This window comes from Girardinichthys multiradiatus, chromosome 15 (genome assembly GCF_021462225.1).
Source record: "Girardinichthys multiradiatus isolate DD_20200921_A chromosome 15, DD_fGirMul_XY1, whole genome shotgun sequence".
Taxonomy (NCBI): domain Eukaryota; kingdom Metazoa; phylum Chordata; class Actinopteri; order Cyprinodontiformes; family Goodeidae; genus Girardinichthys; species Girardinichthys multiradiatus.
This window is the reverse complement of record NC_061808.1, coordinates 26,292,924-26,312,628: the sequence shown is the minus strand read 5'-3', so window position 1 is coordinate 26,312,628 and position 19,705 is coordinate 26,292,924. Positions and strand designations below refer to the sequence as shown.

General features: G+C 38.1%; 1 protein-coding gene across 6 annotated transcripts in view; it reads right to left on the bottom strand.

The window, feature by feature from the left end:
• LOC124881931 (kelch-like protein 29) overlaps nucleotides 1-19,705 on the bottom strand; it is a 374,918-nt gene that overhangs the window by 136,605 nt on the left and 218,608 nt on the right. For all 6 annotated transcript variants that reach the window (XM_047387899.1, XM_047387896.1, XM_047387897.1 and 3 more), the window contains one exon: nucleotides 7,077-7,215. In XM_047387899.1, the coding sequence (XP_047243855.1) occupies nucleotides 7,077-7,215 (139 nt within the window). The remainder of the gene's footprint in view (nucleotides 1-7,076; nucleotides 7,216-19,705) is intronic.

Sequence of the window (19,705 nt, the reverse complement as noted above, 5' to 3'; positions counted from 1 at the left end):
TCTTAGGAAAAGCAATGAGGACCAAACCAAAAAATAAACAAAAGAGGAAGACGGGGACACAGAGACATGTATGCAACACACGACACAGCTAAAACAAGAGTAGGGAAGAAAATAAGAGAATTGTTACACAACAATATAATAGAAAGAGGAAAAGGGACAAAAACAACTGTGGATGGTTTCTACTTTTCTATGGGGAGAGCAGATTTACAACTATAGTGCTGCATCTGAAACAAAATGTCTCCTCTGAACAAAGATTAGGCAAAAAACAAATTAAAAAGTTATTGCTTTTGAAAGAAAGCATGCCTTTTATGGTTGGTTTCATGTATGCGTGATTTTAATGCAAAGCAAACATACATGACAGGCTAACAGAGAAAACAGAGAGATGAACACGTGACAATGTAAGGTATGCTGGTCAAAGCCTGTTGCACTTGCTGTTCATGAGCCTACTCTGGCATGTTGGATATCAAGGCTGCATATCCACCCCTACTGGAATGACGTCAGAGGTGCCAGGGAGTGCTTGGATGCACAAATTCAATAGAATATGATATCCTTTCGTAATGCAGAGCCCAATATGTGCAGAGAAATCAGATGGGCCACGCTGTGACTTTACCCGGATCAAATGGCCAAGATTAGTTCTCATGCAGGATCCCCTTGGGGAGGTATGAGAGCATTAAATAACACCTTACCACCCATGTTTAATGTCCCATGTGAAACAATAATCCACTCAAGGACAAAATAAATGGAATCAAAGCACCGCAGACTGCATGCCCCCTCTACTATGTCTCGCTCCCTGCGGATACGGACATCAGCAATATAAAAAGTAGCCTGCATTAAGATGGATGGAGGCTGTTTGCTCCTGCCAGTCATGCTGGCGCGATGATTATGTGTTGTCTGTCTCTGCGAGCATGTGCATTCACAGGTGTCTGTTTCCCTCTTATTTCGAAGGAATAAATTAGAAATAGTGACAGCATTTAGTGAGACAAAAACAGCAAAAAAAGAAACAACATGACAGACGGAATTGTTGGAATGACGGCTAGAGATGAGAAGCAGAGGAGGGTTGATGCCATTGATGACAAGGAAGCAAAAAGGAAAGGGAGGCAGGGCGAGACGGTCCTTCCACAGGGAGCCAGCAGCCATCCTTCTGAAGGAAAGTTTAGGTGTGTTCCATGACTGTACCTTGGTCTTTTAAATAAGAGATTTCCCCGCCCACCCCAGAAAAACACGCCATCACACCTCAACAGAGCCATAGCCCCCGCTGCAATAATCATCAGTAGCCTGTGGTGTATGAACTGAGGCATTAGTCGTCATTTATGAGGTGCACTCAGGAAGTGAGAATGGAGAAGGTCATCCACAATAAAATAAAAGACAACTGGGCTTGTCTCTGGATGGACAATGGCTGAAAAAACCAAAGTGGTTACAGTTTTTCCTCCTGCAAAGCAAAAAGCCACATAGCATTATTGCCCTTTTTCCTCTCAAAGCCCTGCAGTGGGGGCAGGTAGCAAGACAGAAAAAAAAGGAAGGGGGAGTGTTTTGTCAGGGTTAAAGTGATGGAGGAAGGTGGAAAGAAGAAAAGGTTGGTAGAGTAGAGGGGAGCTAAAAATAAAACAGAAGAGCATGCTCATCATCTTGGTCAATTAGTGCAATGGGAAACAGCTCAAGTGGCAGTTTGTTTTGTCTAAGCACTTATGTTATGGAAATGACTTTTCTGGAGCTCTCCAAAAGAGGTGGATATTTATGCTGCATTTGATTGCAGACTCGAATTTAAATATTGAAAGAGGGAGGCGGTAAGGACAGGAGAGACAAAGGAGGGATAGATAGGGTGAGCGGGGAGGAACATTGGCACACTCAGGCAGAGAAATCTGTTTGTGAGAAACGCACCACTTATTCAACAGAAACTTTTTAAGAAAAACCCGCAAGACTGTCAACAATACAAATACACCCACGCACTTCCTTATTCATCTCAGAGCCTAAAAAAAGCCAGTTTACAGGGAATGCATCTAGCTGGTTCTAACAAGACTATTTTTCAAGGGAAGAACGTGCACTACCAAGATCTGCTAAAACAGAGGATGCGAAGCGAAAACCGTCTTGACTAAAAATGGCTCGCATTTAAATTATGTCACAACATAAATCAGATATGAATAATATTAATGAATACAACAAAGGGTATAACAGTGCAGGGATTTTTTTTTTCTTTATTACTGTTTTCCTGCACTGAGACCTACAGCCAGTCGCTCTTAAACAAGTGCAGAAACAAGGCCAGTGTGTTGGACACTCCACAGGACAAAGAGTACAGGGTGACAGGTGGAGAGTTGGACTGACAGAGATGCTAAAAACTTTACTTGAAGTAAAAAATTTACTTCCAGGGCAGATTATCAGAATGTGCTACTACACTACTTCAGAAATGAAAACCACATTTGGAAAATATCTAAACTGAATGTGACTGAACAGCATCTTTCCTATTCCTTTCTCTTATTTTGTTGCTGAGAAAAGCTTTAGCTGTTCAGGTTTAAGGATATTTGACAGGGAGGTTTCATTATCTATCTGCGGCTAGTGAAATCACATTTGTGGTTAAAATAAAAATATTACTGATATTCAAGGTGCTTGATAGTCTGCACGGTAATATGTCCATGACTGAAGCTAGTTTCTAACAAAATTGCAGCCCCTGTAAAAAATGCTGACACAAACTTCTGCAAGAGATTTGTTGAACTATAACAATAAAGCTCTAGCAGAATTTTATGGGACTTCCATAAAACTCTAATACCATTCCCAACATGTTTTTTCATTGATCTAAGTTAAAATGAAAATGTATTTCCTTTGTGTCATTTTTAAGGCTTTATACACCATTGTGACTTGACTGTTGGTTAGTTTGGCATTAAAGAGCCATTAGGTTCATCATTAGGCTCCAGGTGTGCTACCGCATTTTTTGGTTCCTCTTACAAATTCTGGTTCAGTAACTCATAGATGATCCAGTGGGAGTGGTAAGGTGACTTTACGTAAAACTTGAACAAGCAGCTTCTCTGTGAGAGGGATAACCTTGTGGAAATCCTTAGCTATAAAAATAAAACTGAGCTCTGACTGAAACTGATTTAGATTAAATCTAAATCAGTTTCTAAAGATGGACCACATATGTGGTCATGATAGTATTCAGTTTTATTTTTATTTTATTTCGTATTGCTGGGTCCTAGTGATTGTTTTGTTTTTACATCACAAACTTTTTATGGTACATTTCATCTTATGTAAGCAAAGCCCATATTAGGGTTATATATTTGAAAGTGCTGAAAAAACCCCAAAACAGGTGGTTTTATTCATTTATTTTATTTCCAATGAGTGCGATATGCTTTTACACAATACTAGACATTGCATGTTCACATGCATTGACTGTGTTGTTTTTTATAATCTGTATAATCTGCTTTGCTATAAATATACTGTTAAAGTGCTATACACAAAGTTTGATTGATTAGTATACAGTGTATCTACCCTTTTTCGTGAACTGAATACCTGAAATACCTGCTGAACTAAATATATGAGTGCCATGTTAGAATACATTTTTAAATCAAGTGAAAAATAAACCTAATGAGAATAAACAAAACAAATAAAATTCAATATATTCTGTGCTTTGCCAGATCCCACAACAAGTTACTGTATAATTAGGGTTGGTAATTTAGAAAATTGGCCCCCTGAAATATTAGCCTGAACAGTGCAACAAAACAGAATTGTGGTAGTATCGACACGAGTCTTCCCCAACAGGCTAAAATGTGCATCAGAGGGATGAAAAGAGCACATAGGATGGCAGTATTCACACAGGATTGACACTGTAATAGGCATTAAAACAGCTCCCTGCACATCTCATAGTCATAACACTGTCTGACTCACAAGCATACAAAACTCATGGGCCGACAGACGGAAAAATTGGTGGTTGGGGGGGGGGGGGGGGGGTGTGTGTGTGTGTGTGTGTGTGTGTGGGGGGGGGGGGGGGGGGGGGGGGGGGCTATGGCAGAAAAAGCACGTGTCGGGACAACTCAAAGATCCTGGAGCTTTTTACATTACTGTGGTGTGACGATGCAGTAGCCATAAATTAAACGCCTGCGAGCACACTTATTGGAAAATCCCAAGGGGTAAAATGGAATTACCAGCGATGATCTGTCTTCGCGCTCTGTGTGTTGGCCCTTTTAAGGATAAGGTAATAGGTTTTGAGGAAGGGGTGAGGACATTAGAGTCTGTACATTTGGGAATGGCATTACATCCTACAGGTATCCATGGGGTAGAGTATGGGGTTGAGTGCAAACTTTAGGGAACACCCCAATGTTTGAGTGTGAGCTGTGGAAATACCTTTTGCAATTTAACAACTTAAATTTCTCCTTTATTGTTTCAGTTTTCCATTTTAAATCACAGTGAAGCCGGCAAACTACTTTACCTAGGCTTTAATATCTCATGTAAGTCGCTGGGTAGTTATGTGTGTGGGTAAGCCACAAAAAACAAAGTGATGTGTTGTTTCTTATTTTGCAGAATAACACCTCTTCTGCTCTGACTACTGCAGCCCACCTGAATTTCAAATAAATAGTATATATTTTGTATCCACATACACACACAAAGAAACGACTGCATACTGTTAGACACCTGAACACACCTCCTGTTCATTACTATTAACACATACTTCCAATCCTAAGCAGAAAGTTTCTCATAACACCATGGTGTTTTATGAGCTGACAGGAAGTCTGACCAGCATAAAATGGCTTCTGAATGAGTTGGTTGAGGAAGGGTGGAGTACAGAGCATATAAGATGATGAAAGCCCCTCTCTTTCCATTTCTGTTGTTTGACCTCATGGAGATGTGGTAGTAGCAAGTTACATGTAGCATCCGCATGATTTCAGCCAGGTTCAAAAAGTGACCCGGGTAGCACAAAGGAGGTCGTAATTCAAAGAGAGACAAGACTTTGATCGTCTTTATACAGAATAAAAACATCTCGATTTGGCCATAACTGTGAGATATTTCCAAAAAAATTTGGTAAGAGAGGAGCAAAGTGTACACTTATAGTCATTTTCGACAACCTGCTGAGGTGTCTGCAGTTCATTATGATGCAAGAGATTGAGAGAGGGCAAGACTTTGCTCCCTCTCAATCTCTGAATGAACTGAGTGCAGCAAAGTTGCAAAGTTGTTCTCACCTTTTTGAGTTTCGGACATTTCTTTCATGGAACTTGCTGGATTTGGAAATGTCTTCAGCCTTTCATAAATGTCAAAATTAAGGGAAGGACATACATTTTCTAGAATATAAACATGGGGTCTGTATTTTTAGTAATGTTAGCTGCATTAACCACACAAGTCACTAACATAAGATGCTTAAAATGTCACTTTCAAGTAAATTTGTCTTTTAAAATTATAGTAAATCTCTGTTTTACAGCAACACAGCTGAAAGATAGGAATTTGAAGGCTTTTCTTATTTAATCCTATTTTTTATATTATTGTTCTTAAAAGAAAATCAGCAGGTCAGCAAGTGGGACTAATGCTTAATACTAATAATTAGAAACTTATTATGTCAAATCTAGGATGTCCAGAAATTGTAGTAGTAATAAATGGATATATGTCACTGAGAAGTCAAATTTCAAAGTTTCAGATCAAGCTTATTTTACTAATACTGACATTTTTCATTCCTGAAGTGTCCAATGAAACAAGGGGAGCCAGACAATGCAAGGGCAGCAGGCATAAAGATGAGTGCGATACAATTAACCTTGTTCCTTCAGGAACTTTTGGTGTTTTGAAGCCCTTTCTTTGCACATAAATGACCTGCCCTCCTACTAGGTAAGACTTGTGGCTGAGACAACCTGATGGACAGGTTCACGAGCACAGGGCTTCAATTTGATCAAAAATCACTTGAAGTGTCTAAGGAAACAGGTGTGCTAGTCAAGGTCAAAGGAAATTTGCCATCTGTGTTTTATTCATGGCGTGAGCAGCTGTCATTGAGATGAGCGGTCCTTATAAGGACGTGTCTCTGCAGCCTTTCCACCTCTGGCTCTCACCCCCATCCCACTCCATCCCTGCACAGGAGGAACAAGTGTATCTGTGGCGAGCCAGTCGGACGCCGAACCTGATAAGCAGCACTCTGTCCTCTGATGAGCTCAACGTTGCAACACTGTCGGGCAAAGTGGCAGACTTCCCTAAGGCAATCCTGCTATCACTAGAATATACTTCTTTTGGTTTTCCTTTGTCCTCACAAAGCACTTCCTTCCTGAGACAATAATACTAAATAAACATAAAAGTGGCAAAACAAGTTTAGATCCAATCAAGCCGAAAGCACCTGCAGGGATTTGAAGTAAAGATGACGACATTAGGGGTTTATGGTATTACCTTGCTGGAAAACATGGTGACTAAAAATATAAATAAACACACACAGTCATACTCATGCATGTGACTAACATACAGGTATTTAAAGGACAAAAGGATATGGAGAATACTTGAATTTAAATAATATGAATACATTGGTGAAAAGGTGTGAGAACCTGTGAAAGCTGTGATTCTGTTTTGTTCTTTGGAATGCTTCTGAAATTTCTTTCTTAAATTCACTAACCCAGATGTATTAGCATATGAACAGGCTGGTAATCAAATAAAAACTCACAATTAGCAACAAACAAAATACTAAAGCTCTGGTGACAGAAAAAGAAATCCCTCTGAGAACAGTGTGTCTTTGGCAAATTATCACCTAATGTGTGCAGTGTATGATTCTTTTGTTTTGGCCCTTCGGTGAGTTAAAACAAAAACATCCCCAGTCATGGAACATTTTCACTGCTCATTAAAATGGAAATGTGGTTAAAATCGCCCTACATGGGGAGGAAAGGTAATGACGAATGTTGACCTTTTTCTCTGGTTTGGGATACATTCATTTGAGTGGGTGGAGGAAGGAATGGCTGCTGGCCCTGTGCTAGGAACCAAAGTCTTCACTCACCTGCAAGAGAGAGAGGGGAAGGGGAAAAAAGCGACACACATGCGCCCTATGAAAAGAACAGGCTGGATCAAGAGCTGGTGGGAAAGCGGGGTGGGGAGATGGGGGGTGTTGGGGTTTTGAGAGGGGGGCAAAGGCAAACCTTTTCACCAGATCCTTGAAATACAAGCTGCAGGAAGCTAGAACATTTTGGTGGACTTCAAACTCTTTGCCTTCAACAATAATTTTCAGGTCTGTAAACTCTTTCGTTCTGCGCTGTTGGTTCAACTCCTTCAACATCTCTGTAGAAGAAGAAAAAGAAACAAACAGTGCCACAATGAGGTTTAGAATTTCACTATTTTCGTACAAACATGCATACACAAAGATAAGTGCATGGACAGCATGGCAAGAAAACAAAAGTGCAGACTGCAGAACACGTTTATGACCAGGGTTTAGCTTAATTGCATATTAGAAAAGTTAAATGTACAGATCGGATCAAGAATTTCTGCAAATATAAACAGAAAGAAGGAAGCATAGAAATGTGCATGTTGAAAATAAAATATTTAAATCCTTTATTAAAATGTTTAGGATAGGAGAAATTACTCAGATCAAGCTAGTGTTTAACAGAATAATACACAAAAGTAAAGGCTACAGTGCCTTACAACACTGCTCAAACTTTATCACATTTTGTCACGTTACAAACACAAACCTCTATATATTTTACTGTGATTTTGTGTCATAGACAGCAAAGTACCACACAAGGGAAATGTTTTTGTTCTGTGGTGATCATTTGTATTTAGTGCTCTGTACTCTGACACCTTCAAAATAAATCTACTGCAACGAATTGCCTTTAGAAGTCACCTAAACAGCGATTAGAGTCTAAAAATGTTGAAGATAAAGTTGTAGTGAAGTTTAAAGCAGGATCTGGTGTAAAACAATGTCACAGCTTTCAACATCTCACGAAGCCTGTTAAATCCAGGATCTGAAAATGGAAAGGGTAATGCACAACTGCAAACCTACCAAGACATGGCTGTTGAGCTAAACTGACATGCTGGGCAAGAAGAGTATTAATCAGAGAAGCAGCCAAGAGAATCATGGTAACTGTGGAGGAGCTACAGAGATCCATAGCTCAGGTGGGAGAGTCTTTCAACAAGACAACTTTTAGTGGTGCACTCCACAAATCTGGCCTTTATGAAAGGGTGGCAAGAATAAAGTTATCGTTAAAAGTCATAAGAAGTCCTTTCTGCAGTTTGCCACATGTGAGGTCAGGTGAGATCAAAATTGAACTTTTTAGCCTATATGCAAAATGCAGCCTCCCAGCTCTGGGATCAGCTGCCACCCGATATCCGTAATATTGACTCCGTAGCTCAGTTTAAAATCCACCTCAAAACTCACCTTTTGTTGGTTTATTGTCCTTTGTTTGCCGTTTTTAACTAGTCTTGTACAGTTTCCTTGAGTGTTATGAAACATGCTTTTAAATAAAATGTATTATTGTGATGTAGGAAAACTAACCATAAACATCACCCTGAACAAAAGCATCCCTATGGTTGATCAATGGTGGTGGGAGCTTCATGGTGTGAAGACGCTTCTCTTGAGCAGGGACGGGAAAGCTATTCGATGGGAAGATTGATGGAGCAAATTACAGGCCAGTCACAGAAGGTAACCTGTTGGCAGCTGTTAAAGACTTGAATTGTTTAGTTCAAGCATATTTATGTGGTAGAATGATCCAGTCAAACTTCAGACCAAAGTCCAACAGAAAAACTGTGACAAGATTTGAAAATTGCAATTCGCCAGCCCGTCTGCCTAAGTTTGAGTTATTTTGGAAAAAATAATGTGCAGAAATTGCAGTCATCACACTAGAAGTGCAAAGTTAGTAGAAACAGACCCTAAAATACTTGCAGCTGGAACAGATGCAAAAGGTGGGTCTATAAAGTATAGAATCTGGCAGGATGAATACAAATGCAGGCCACGCCTTCTTGATTTTTATTTGTAAAATACAAATAAAAACTATGAATCATTTTCCTTCTACTTTATTCCTTTGCGCTACTTTGGGTTGGTTTTTCACATAAAATCCCCAGAAATATATTTTAGTTTGAGGTTGTAACCTGACAACATATGAAAAAGTTCAAGGGGTATTAATTTTATGCAGGTCACTATAAATCAATATTCAAAAAGAGAGTTTTTCTAATCAGGGACATTGTCAAATTTATCCACAACGGCAACACGAGCAAAGAATCTTGGTATCACTCCTAATAGCAAGATTAGAAAGAACCTAAAATACCTGAGGACTGAAAACAGAGACTGTCAATGCATTATTCAGAAAGAAATCAAAATCTTTGGCCTCTCACTTAAGCCACACACAGCATAGAGCTGACCTTCACGTTATCCGTTAATCCCACCATCCTCTCCTCACACGCTTCCAAAGGAAAAACACACATCCATGTAGACACTTGTCTTCCTCTGGAAATAAAAAAAGTAAAGTGGGGGGAAAAACGAGGACAGCACATTCTGAGAGAACATGCTTGGAGCCAAAAGCAATGTGCCGCAGAAGGCCACAGCACACGTTAAATGTGGTGAAGCAGCGCCATGTTAAGCCTGGCCTTACTGTAGCGTTGGGTCGGGGGCGCTTGTTTGTCTGCATCTTAATGAGGCACCATGAGGGGATGCTGAGAGTGAAAATCAACGGGAGACTGGCAACTTATCCTACAGCCACGGGAGGGAGATCCAACGCCGACGTTTTCTTAATCTCCTATTGAGAATGCCACTAAAAAGAGAGCGCTGAGAGACTGTGATTGCTAAATTCAGATGAACAGGGATGTGGAACATCGTGATTATAGAAGGAGGCACCTTCCAGACAAATGGTGGAGCATTAGCGGAGCAGTTTGCTGAGGCTGGAGACTGTGAGGCACAGTAAACAGAGCCTGCATGGAATCAAAGCACACGATCCATGCAAGAGGAAGAAGCACAGTGTGAGATAAAGCATAATTCAAATAAAAAAAGGTGGCAAATCCTTTTCCAGAAGCTAAACTGCACATTACCTTCAGATAACTAGCTTAAATGTGGCAATCTGAACAAAGGCAACCACATCTGCACAATTGCTATGGTGAGTCAGATGTCAATATGTCGTGCAATGAATAAGGTAATGTTTATGAACAAATGCATGATTTGAATAGCCTTGAAATGACAGAAACTGACCGATCTGATGGTACTGGTGACAAAACAGGTTTTTTGTTGTTATCATTCTGACAGAGCTCTGTGTTCATCCCAGAATCAAAGTGGGGATTTAATTAACCTGGAATGACACTCACCTTTCTGTTCAACAAGAATATCTGCTCATTTAGCTCCCCCTATTCTCCCTGCCTGGCTTGTCGAGCTCAGCTCTGTATAATTTCAGCAGCTAAAATTATACAGCATAAAGACACGTGACAAATAAGGTGCAATTCAGATACGTGCTTCGACAATGCCTTTTTTTCACAGTTATCGCATCAAGGAATCACTGACCTAAAAGAAAATGACCTGGTTATTAAACAAGCTGAATACTAATTGTGGCAGAGAATAATGAGTGCTGCTGTTTTTGACAGTGTGTTTCATGTACTCTGATTGGATGCACAGCTACACGATTCATGTAAGCCATAGACATTCACACAAAAACACTGCCTTGTCTTTCATCAGTCTCTCTCTCTCTCTCTCCCTCTACTTTCCACTTGCCACTGTCAGTTGGCCAGATTTCTGATTATTTTGCAGACATGGACTGTGAATAATGAAAGCACAGTAGTTTGGAGTCTGCATTAGGGGATTTCCAGGGACCGCTATGGCTCTCACCTCCAATCAACCACACCTCATACCACAAGTTCCCCCCAAGAATAGAGAAAGTAAGCGGGAGAGATGGAGAACTCCACTTGTCAGCACACAATGGGCACCTCCCTTGGAGCTGTGCACACCTGAAAGCGTGATGGAAAAGATAATTATGGCTTCATGGGAGTGCGTCGGCAAAGCACCCAAGAACAACTCGTTACCACTGCAGACCATGAAACTATACATGGCATCCTTATTCTGGAGATGAGCACAGAGTGAGGGCTATGCTCAATGAAACCAGGGTAGTGTTGAAACATCTCAATACTTCCCAAAGAAAGACATTTGAGAACTGTAAAGCTCTGCAAGACTCAGTTAAACCAAATGGATGAAATAATTTTATAACTCCAAGTAAGCAAGCACCCTCATAGTGGTATTATGCACTACAGTGCAATTCTTGGGTTTGACATCCAAAGCAAACACTGATGCCATGTCCGAGCACATTGTCCTGCCCCTGAGTAACTCTCAGTAACTACACCACCCTGTGCTAGCTTTTCATGATTGGCTGACACACCACACTGGGGGCATGAATTCTGCACAAACTCTGCTGTTCAGCCTAGTAACTCTACTCAAACATATCTGTGTACTGCGGCCAATAGGGCCTTCAACTGAGATCTTAAGTAACCTATCAGCATGCACTAGGCCTCCTGACTAAGCACAATCGTAAGTCATTTACTTAACAGCTGATTGGCTGCAGCGAGAGCACGACTCGGCATGTCAGTGGCTGCTGAAATGGGAGCCATTTTGGGGTTCTACATTAATTTGAACGCACATCTGTAGTTCCACCATTTTGTGTCCCACAAAACCCCGTTATTCATGAAGCGGTGCCTTAAACTCTGATTTTATTTACAAAATATGTAGAAGATAAAACTCATTTTAGTAACTTTGCCTTTAGTAAGAAGGTAAAGAGCTGAATGACAGAAATCTATTCGATTACTGTTGTGCAGTTATCTGAACATAAACTCCCTGTTTTTTTATGTTTTAACATATCTGAGAAAAAGCTAATATTTTTTCAATAAAAAAATCTAAATTGAAATAGTAATGCAAAAATATATTAAGTTAATTTGTATTATTTCAAAATTGTTGCCATTCCAATGTGTCATGATTAGTATTTACTTTTAAATAAGAATAATTATATTACTATTATTATTTGTTACTTTATTTGAATACTTTTAATATTTTATTTAAAATATATTTTTTAGACAATTTCTTTTGACAAAAAAAAAAAAAAGATATTTTTGAACTGTATTTGTTTTTGTTTAGGATCCATGAGGGCCTTTACTCCAAACATGTTTTATTTGGCCTGAGAAACATTAGACAAACGAAAAATTTAACAATGTTCCGCTTCCTTTACACCTTTGTTTTCCTACCTTTCAAATAAGATCCTGCCTTTTAGCGAGTAAGTAATCATCCCCAATATCTCTAATCCAGAAGGACAACATTTTACGTTAAGCCTCTCAAACGGATGCTGATGTGTTCATTGTGATCTTTCACTTCTCTTTTAAACTTTCAACAATCAATTCCCAGTAGAACGCACAGCTTAATTACCCGGAACAAAACAGACTCCCTGATCAATAAGTCAATGTACAATTCTCTCATAATGACTGTCTTTAGCTTGGAAACAATAAAAGTACACCAGTCCTTTTTCACCAAGGCAGCGCATAATAATTTTTTTCTAAACATGAAGACTTTTTTTTTAACTCTAAAGTGGCAATGGGATAAAAGTGCGAATCAATGTGAAATATATGTATTTCACATTGGCAGACTGACTCAAGATGTTCTTCAAATTAATTTAAATACAATTTTGCTTATCTAATATTTTGTTAACACATTATTTTCAACATGTTATTACATATATATATATATATATGTATATATATATAAATAACACAAACCTCTATATATTCTATTTATATATCGTAATAAATAATATAATAACATTATTGTTGCTATTATCAGTAATAATTTATAATTTTTGGATTTGCAAAAATAGAAATACACAGCATCAGTATGGAAATTTTTTAAATGTTTTGGCTTTGAAACATCAATTTAAGGAAGCATTAAAATAAAATAGGGCAATATTTTCAGCATGGAGCCAGACTGAGATGGTTTGATCAAATTAGGTCTCCTCAGGCAAATGCCTTTATTACAAAGAAAATTTAATTTCAAAGATGGAGAAAAAGCAGAAAAGGGACAGCCAGCTGATGGCACAGTTTATAATAATACAAACAAAGACGCTCATTTTAAATAAAAAGCTTAACCAAAGCATTGGTCGTCTTTCATTTTTGAAAGCTTCTACAAAACAGAGCAGAATTGAAGCGATGTAAAAATGTATTAAATTAATGGTTTAATAATTATGGATAGAGAGAGAATCTCAATCCACCTTTGAGTTTAGGAAAAGTTTTGTTTGACCTGCTGACTTTGGCGAGGAAAATTCTGAGAACACCGTCTTTGTTTCTGTCAGCATGTGGTGAATAGATAAAACACAGTATTCACAGGCAGCGCCATCCTCAATGCTTTATAATAAATGTATTTTTTAAAGAATGCCTTAGCTAATATAATAAAATTAGTCAATTTCTATAACTGCTTTAATTCTCCATGAGACCATCCTGTGATTGTCCAAAATATAGGCCCATATTTAGCTCACAGAAAAATGTGATTATACAAATAGATTAATTTAGTGGCATAAAAATTACTCTGATTATTAACATAATTTCAAGGCAAGTGGCATTGCTTCAATTTACACACTAAATTTGTCACATTAGAAAAAAAATGATAAGACATTAAAAATGATAAGGTATTGAGCTACTTAGCTACTTATCATGAAAATAAACATAATTAATAAAATCAGTCTTTTTAGCTAAATCTCAAGAATACTTAAAATGGGTTCACTTTTTTGGTGTAACCAGCAAAACTTATAATTTTATATGTTAATTTTATAGTTAAATAGCTTGTGCTAGCTAAGCTAGATTAAAACTGTACAAAAATGTTTTTCATAAATTGAGGCAAAAAAACCACCAAAAAAACAGAAGAAAGGCTCTATATTTTAAAAGCCAACTGCTCTGCATCTAAATACATTTTAATAAAAAGCAGTCAAAAAAAAAATCAGGTTTAATTCATTACTAGATACCTTTGAAAAAACAAATGTTGAAAATAAAACTAAATCAGTTCCTGAGCAAAGCTAAAACAAACCTCTTGCTGACAAGTTTTTTGAGTTAATTTGTGGTGTAATTTAAAACTTTAAATCATATTTAAGGCTGCAATAACATCCAAGAAAAAAAATATATAATTTTTTAAGAAAGGAAGGGGGTAACCACTACACAAGCTGAATGGTTCATCAGCAATCCCCAACTAACACGTCATTATGAACACCTCCAAAGGCTCGATGGCTAAATGTCAGACTTTAACAGGTGCAAAATAACATCAACACTATCAAGCCACTCAGGGAGATTCCATCTGCTGGAACAAACAGAGCTTTCACATGGGTAAAAGCCATCACATCTCATGTGCAACCCAATTTTGCTTCAATATGCTATTACTGTTCACAGTCTCTAAAACATACCTCTAACAATCATCGCCACATTCATTTCTGGAGACATCTCAACAGCCTGTGCCTACTCTAAGCAGAACAGCTCATCCACATCATCAGAAATCCTCAAGACCCCTTAAGTTTCTAGCTGTCCTGATTTCAGTCTGTAAGAGAGCACAGGCACCATACAGCTATAGAGAATAGTTCATGATGAGGGCCTTTTCTTCCCCCCCTTTGCTTAAAACGTCTGTGCTTCTCTGATGGATCCTCACCGTGACTGTCAACTGGTCTGGACTGAGCTGTGGGGAGACAAAGAGAAAAGGAACTGGTGCCCCTCAAAGACACCGCCTGGGCCTTTGTTTCTTTCTACAATAGGCATCAAAATCCTGCAGCAACAGAAAAAAAGCACCAAGTTGCCATGTCCTGCACTGTATGCTTAAACCTCTATGAGGATCCATGAATGGAGGCGCCAAGCGTGTGTGTATGCACAAACAAATAGCTGGCAACAGTAAAACTAAGCTGAGGCAAACACATGCAAAGGTTCAGAGGAAGATGAACACAAAGATGCCCAGAGAGCACCCACTGGCCTGCTGCAATATTGTGACAGGATCTCCTGCAATATGTTCTGTTCTTTGTGTGCACTGAGGGGATGAAAAAAATCTTTGGTCCCAGCTGGTGTAGTGGCTTCCTCATTAAGCAGGTAGGGGGTACAATCTCCGACATGCAGTTATAGTCAAGTTTTAACAAGAGGATGCTCCTGTGGATAGCAAACATGAGCCCTGCTCCGTCCTTCCTTGAGGTGCTGCAATGTTGGCAGGACAGAAATACTTCAGACACTTAGCATAAAACGTTTAAGCCCTAAAGTAGAAATATGCAACACATACTTGTTAAGGTTTTGAAGATTTGACTACTGACAAAATCCAAACAATTTAAAATATTTATTTTGGGGTTTAACTTGCCAAAGAGATCAACAAAAAATTATCTGGTAGAATCTGACAGTTTTTTGGCTTGATCTTTTATGACTGGTGAGAAGCCAGTCGGAAATCGAAAATCCAATTTCTTTTCCAATCAGTGAACGCACCATGCCTAAGTGCTACAAGGTCACAGTAACAACAGTAATGGCTTTGTTGTGAAAGCAGTTACCACATTTTTAGGATCAGGAAAGTGTTAGAAATTAAGTCAGAGGAAACACAGAGGTGTAAGAAGCTATTTAAAAGGAAACATTGTTTTCTAAAACAAGCCAAGACATGTCTGTGATTCATTCAAGCTGTGAGAGGGTGAACAACCTTCAGCGGGTACCAGGAAGGTTGAACTTATTGGAGTAAAGTTGCTTGGTTTAATCCTTTTCAGATTTTCCCATGTCTGTCTATCATGGAAAATGCTGAATTTGGGTATGATGGCAGCTTTCTGGAAATCTCAGAGTTAAGGTAAAGTAGTGCCTATGGCCACTAAAAGATGCCAAAGATCCATTAAAATCATCTTTAAAATAATACCAAACCCTGTTTTACAGCGGCTGCTCTCTAACACACTGTGTGACCACAGCCTTGATTATTTATGCTACCCTCCTTCCATTATTTATTATCTGCTCAGGACAGAAATTAACCCCAGCAATATGACTGGTTAATCCCCAATTTCCTCTTCATGAGACTGTTGTACAACAACAGTGTCTTCAGTCAGAGGCTTCTTCAGATCTGCTGTAAGACGGAGCGCTACAGGAGATCCTTCCTGCCCACAGCCATCAGCATCTACAACGGCTCTTTGAAGAAACCTTCATAATATGAGCTATAACAACAATTAATTTCCCTTTGGGATTAATAAAGTATTTTTGAATTGAATTGAATTATTCTTATAATAAAATTATTTTGCACAAGTGGAAATCAAACATTTTCAATAATTTCTGTTTAGATGTTAAAATACTATTTTTAACCTACAAGCGTCCTCTGTGGCTTTAAAATTACCATCCAAGACAAAGTTAAATAAATTACAAATAAAACTATTGATTTAAAGAAGTAGAATTGTTGGATTTGCTATTTGGTTGGTCACATCACCCAAATCTGACATTCAATAACAGAAGAGTGCCCCTGAACAATCATAATCCTTTTGTGCGGTAAACATAAACTTAGCCTCAATACAACAAGAAAAGCACCACAGCAATAACTGTACCACTGGGACATATAATCAGTTCAAATATTTTCAAACTGAACTACCAAATCTAATCAGAGGGCTGAGCTGGGCTTCCAAACTGCTTTTGGACACTTTCAGAGTCAAAATTACAATTTGTCCACAAAGTATGGTGAACTGAATTGTGAAGTGAAAGGCTGCATAGCTTACATTTATTTTTTTACAAATGAAAATATGAAAAGTGTCTTCATTCTGATAATCCTAAATAAAACCCGATGTAACCAAAATCCTTCAAAAATAGGCTTATTTTTGTACAGTCCACCTGTGTATAATTAAATTTCAGTATAAATCCAGCTGTTCTGTGAAGGCCTCAGAGGTTTGTTGGAGAACATTAGAGAACAAATTACATAACAAGAACACAGTTTAGAACAGGGTTGGGTTATACAACGAAATTTCAAGCTTTGAACATCTTACAGAACTCTGTTCAATCAATCATATGGCACAGCCGCCAACCTACCAAGATATGGCTATCCACCTAAACCGACAGGTCAAGGGAGGAAAGTATTAAAGGAGCCGCCAAGACGCCCATAGTAACTCAGCTGCTAGAATATTTTGACATGACAATTATTAGTGTTGAATTTCAAACATATAAAACAATACCACAAAAAGTTAAGGTGGCAGTTTGCCACAAGCCATGTAGGCTATGGAAGAAGGTGTTTAGGTAAGATGACATTAAATTGAACTGTCTTCAACCTGTTAAAGTCATTTTTGTGTACATTCTTTTATAAAACATTACTGTAATAAAATATACTCTAGTCAAGGACAAACAAAATTGAAACACTTCAAGTGTAACTATTACAAAAGGGTAAATGTTTTGGAAACCAATAGTCAATATCAGATACTGAGTACACACAAAATCATCTACACACAAAATCTCCATCTCGATCATCTTAACCCATGTTCATCACTTAAAGTATGCTTCTCCATTTTTCATACAGATGAGTTGAAGCTGATGACAGTTTCATGTCAACACGGTACAAACACACCTGCTTTGCATCTCATTTTTGTTACCCTGAGGGCATTAACAAAGACGTGTAAAAAAATATATCATTACAAAAGGTAACCTTAGCTAAAGACAGTTAAAGAAAAGCTTTTGCAATTGTAATAAAAAACTGTTAAAATAAAAGTTTACATTACAGTGTCCAGGGAAATACTGTTTCTCTGAAATATTTACCGTTTTGCTGATATGATTCATCCAATCTGAATCACATGGTGTGATATTTTACGACAGCACCTCGAAGGCAGCTCAATGTGTTAGGTTGATGTGGTCACAGTTTTATTCAAAAAGCCAGCTGCAACAGCAAGTTAGTTTAGAACAAAGTGGGTGGGGCAGGAATATTAAGTAATAAGATGCGATGAACACTAAATCAACTAATGATTATAAAATAATCATATATTTTACCAATTTTTACTGATAAGCAGGAGGCATACTTTTTGTTTTTATTTTCCACTGAGAGGATGGTCAAAATTTAAGCAATGCCAGATTTTTTTTTGTTCTTTTTGACTTTCAGATGTAATTACATTTGTACAGAAGCAAAAACCAGGCTGCTTGGCAGCACTCTAGTCTCCATTTATTTTGCTCCATCCCAAACTGTGCATTAACATGAAGTGACAGTGCTTAGAATTGAATGTATTTTCCTCCAACACAAAAAATACAATTTTAAGATGAATTTTGAAGAATGGGTTGATCAGCATTTAACATACAAATCACTCGCAAGCTACATTTCAAAATGTTTATATTCTTACTGTATCCATAAATCTTCTACACAGGTTAGTTTGATAATTATTTAGGGCATGACATATAAAAAAAAAAACAGATTTCTTTAAGAACTGAAACAATATGTTTTTGAAAAGACAGACCTGAATAGCTAAAAATAATCCAGCATTGAACACTGGGGTCAGAGAAGATCATGATGTACACATTTCATTAATGTATTTATTTTATGGTAAATTAAACAACACATTTACCCTGCAACCTAATACAATGCTTTTCAAAGGTTTTCACACACCTCAAATGTTTTCTCATTTTGTTAGATTAAAACCACAGATTTCAACATATTTAATTGGGAACACAAAGTTGCTCGTAATGAAAAATTGATCTAGGGATTTACAATTTTTTTATATATATAAAAAAAAAATCTACTTGTATTTATCCTCCTGTGCTCTGATACCCCTACAAAAAATCCAGCGCACACCTTGGCCGTTTGAAGTCACCTAATTAGCAAATAGCGTCAATGGTAACTGCAAACCAAAATATGTCCATGAATAATTTTTCAGAGAAGCAGCCATGAGGCCCATGGTGACCTAGGCTCCTAGGTGTTTTTGTTTGGAGGGTTGCACGGTGGTAGCACTGTTGCCTTGCAGTAAGAAGGTCCTGGGTTCGATTCCCGGCCGGGGGTCTTTCTGCATGGAGTTTGCATGTGTGTGCACACAGCCTAAGGCAGAGTATCTAATATATAACCAGAGCAACAATAGAATGGTTCTGACAAAAGCACAAAACTTTAGATGCACACCCCACGATTTGGAATTTTATTTGAAAAGATTTTTTTATAAACATGTATAATCTTCACTCCATTTCTCAATTATGCACTACGTTTTTGTTGGTCTATCACATAAAAGCCTAATAAAAAGAATTAAGTCTGTTGTTATAACAAGACAAAGTTTGAAGGCAATGAATACTTTTGCAAGGCAGTTTATATCAGAAAAGAGCAAACATTCACCCAAAGCATCATGAAGGATGTCATTGTCAAACGCAGCTCAGGGTTGAGCAATCCATCCTTCCTGCAGCAGAGGACAATGTCATCATGGACAACATACAGGCCCTGATGCACAGACAAATGTGCAGTGATGCATATGCAGACACTATGCTAAAGAGATATCACATATGCATGCCTGTGTACACACACACACTCAGCAATAGAAACAATAATGTCAAGTGAAAATAATCCTAACAAATACAACAATGTTGTGCTCATGAGGAGTTTCTGGCTGGTGTAGATAACATACTCTATGCTTGAAGGGGATTTGATAAAGAGTGGGTCCCCAACACTTCTCCATCTTCTCTGTTAATTATGGCCAAGTTACAGTTCTATAAACTGCTTGAAGGGACAGTGTTGTCTTAATCCACATCACAAAGCCTTATTATAAAACAAGGCTAATTTCTTGAAAAAAATTATTAGGACGGAAGTATTCATGTAAGGAAGCCTTAAAAGCACCAGGTTGTCCTTAAA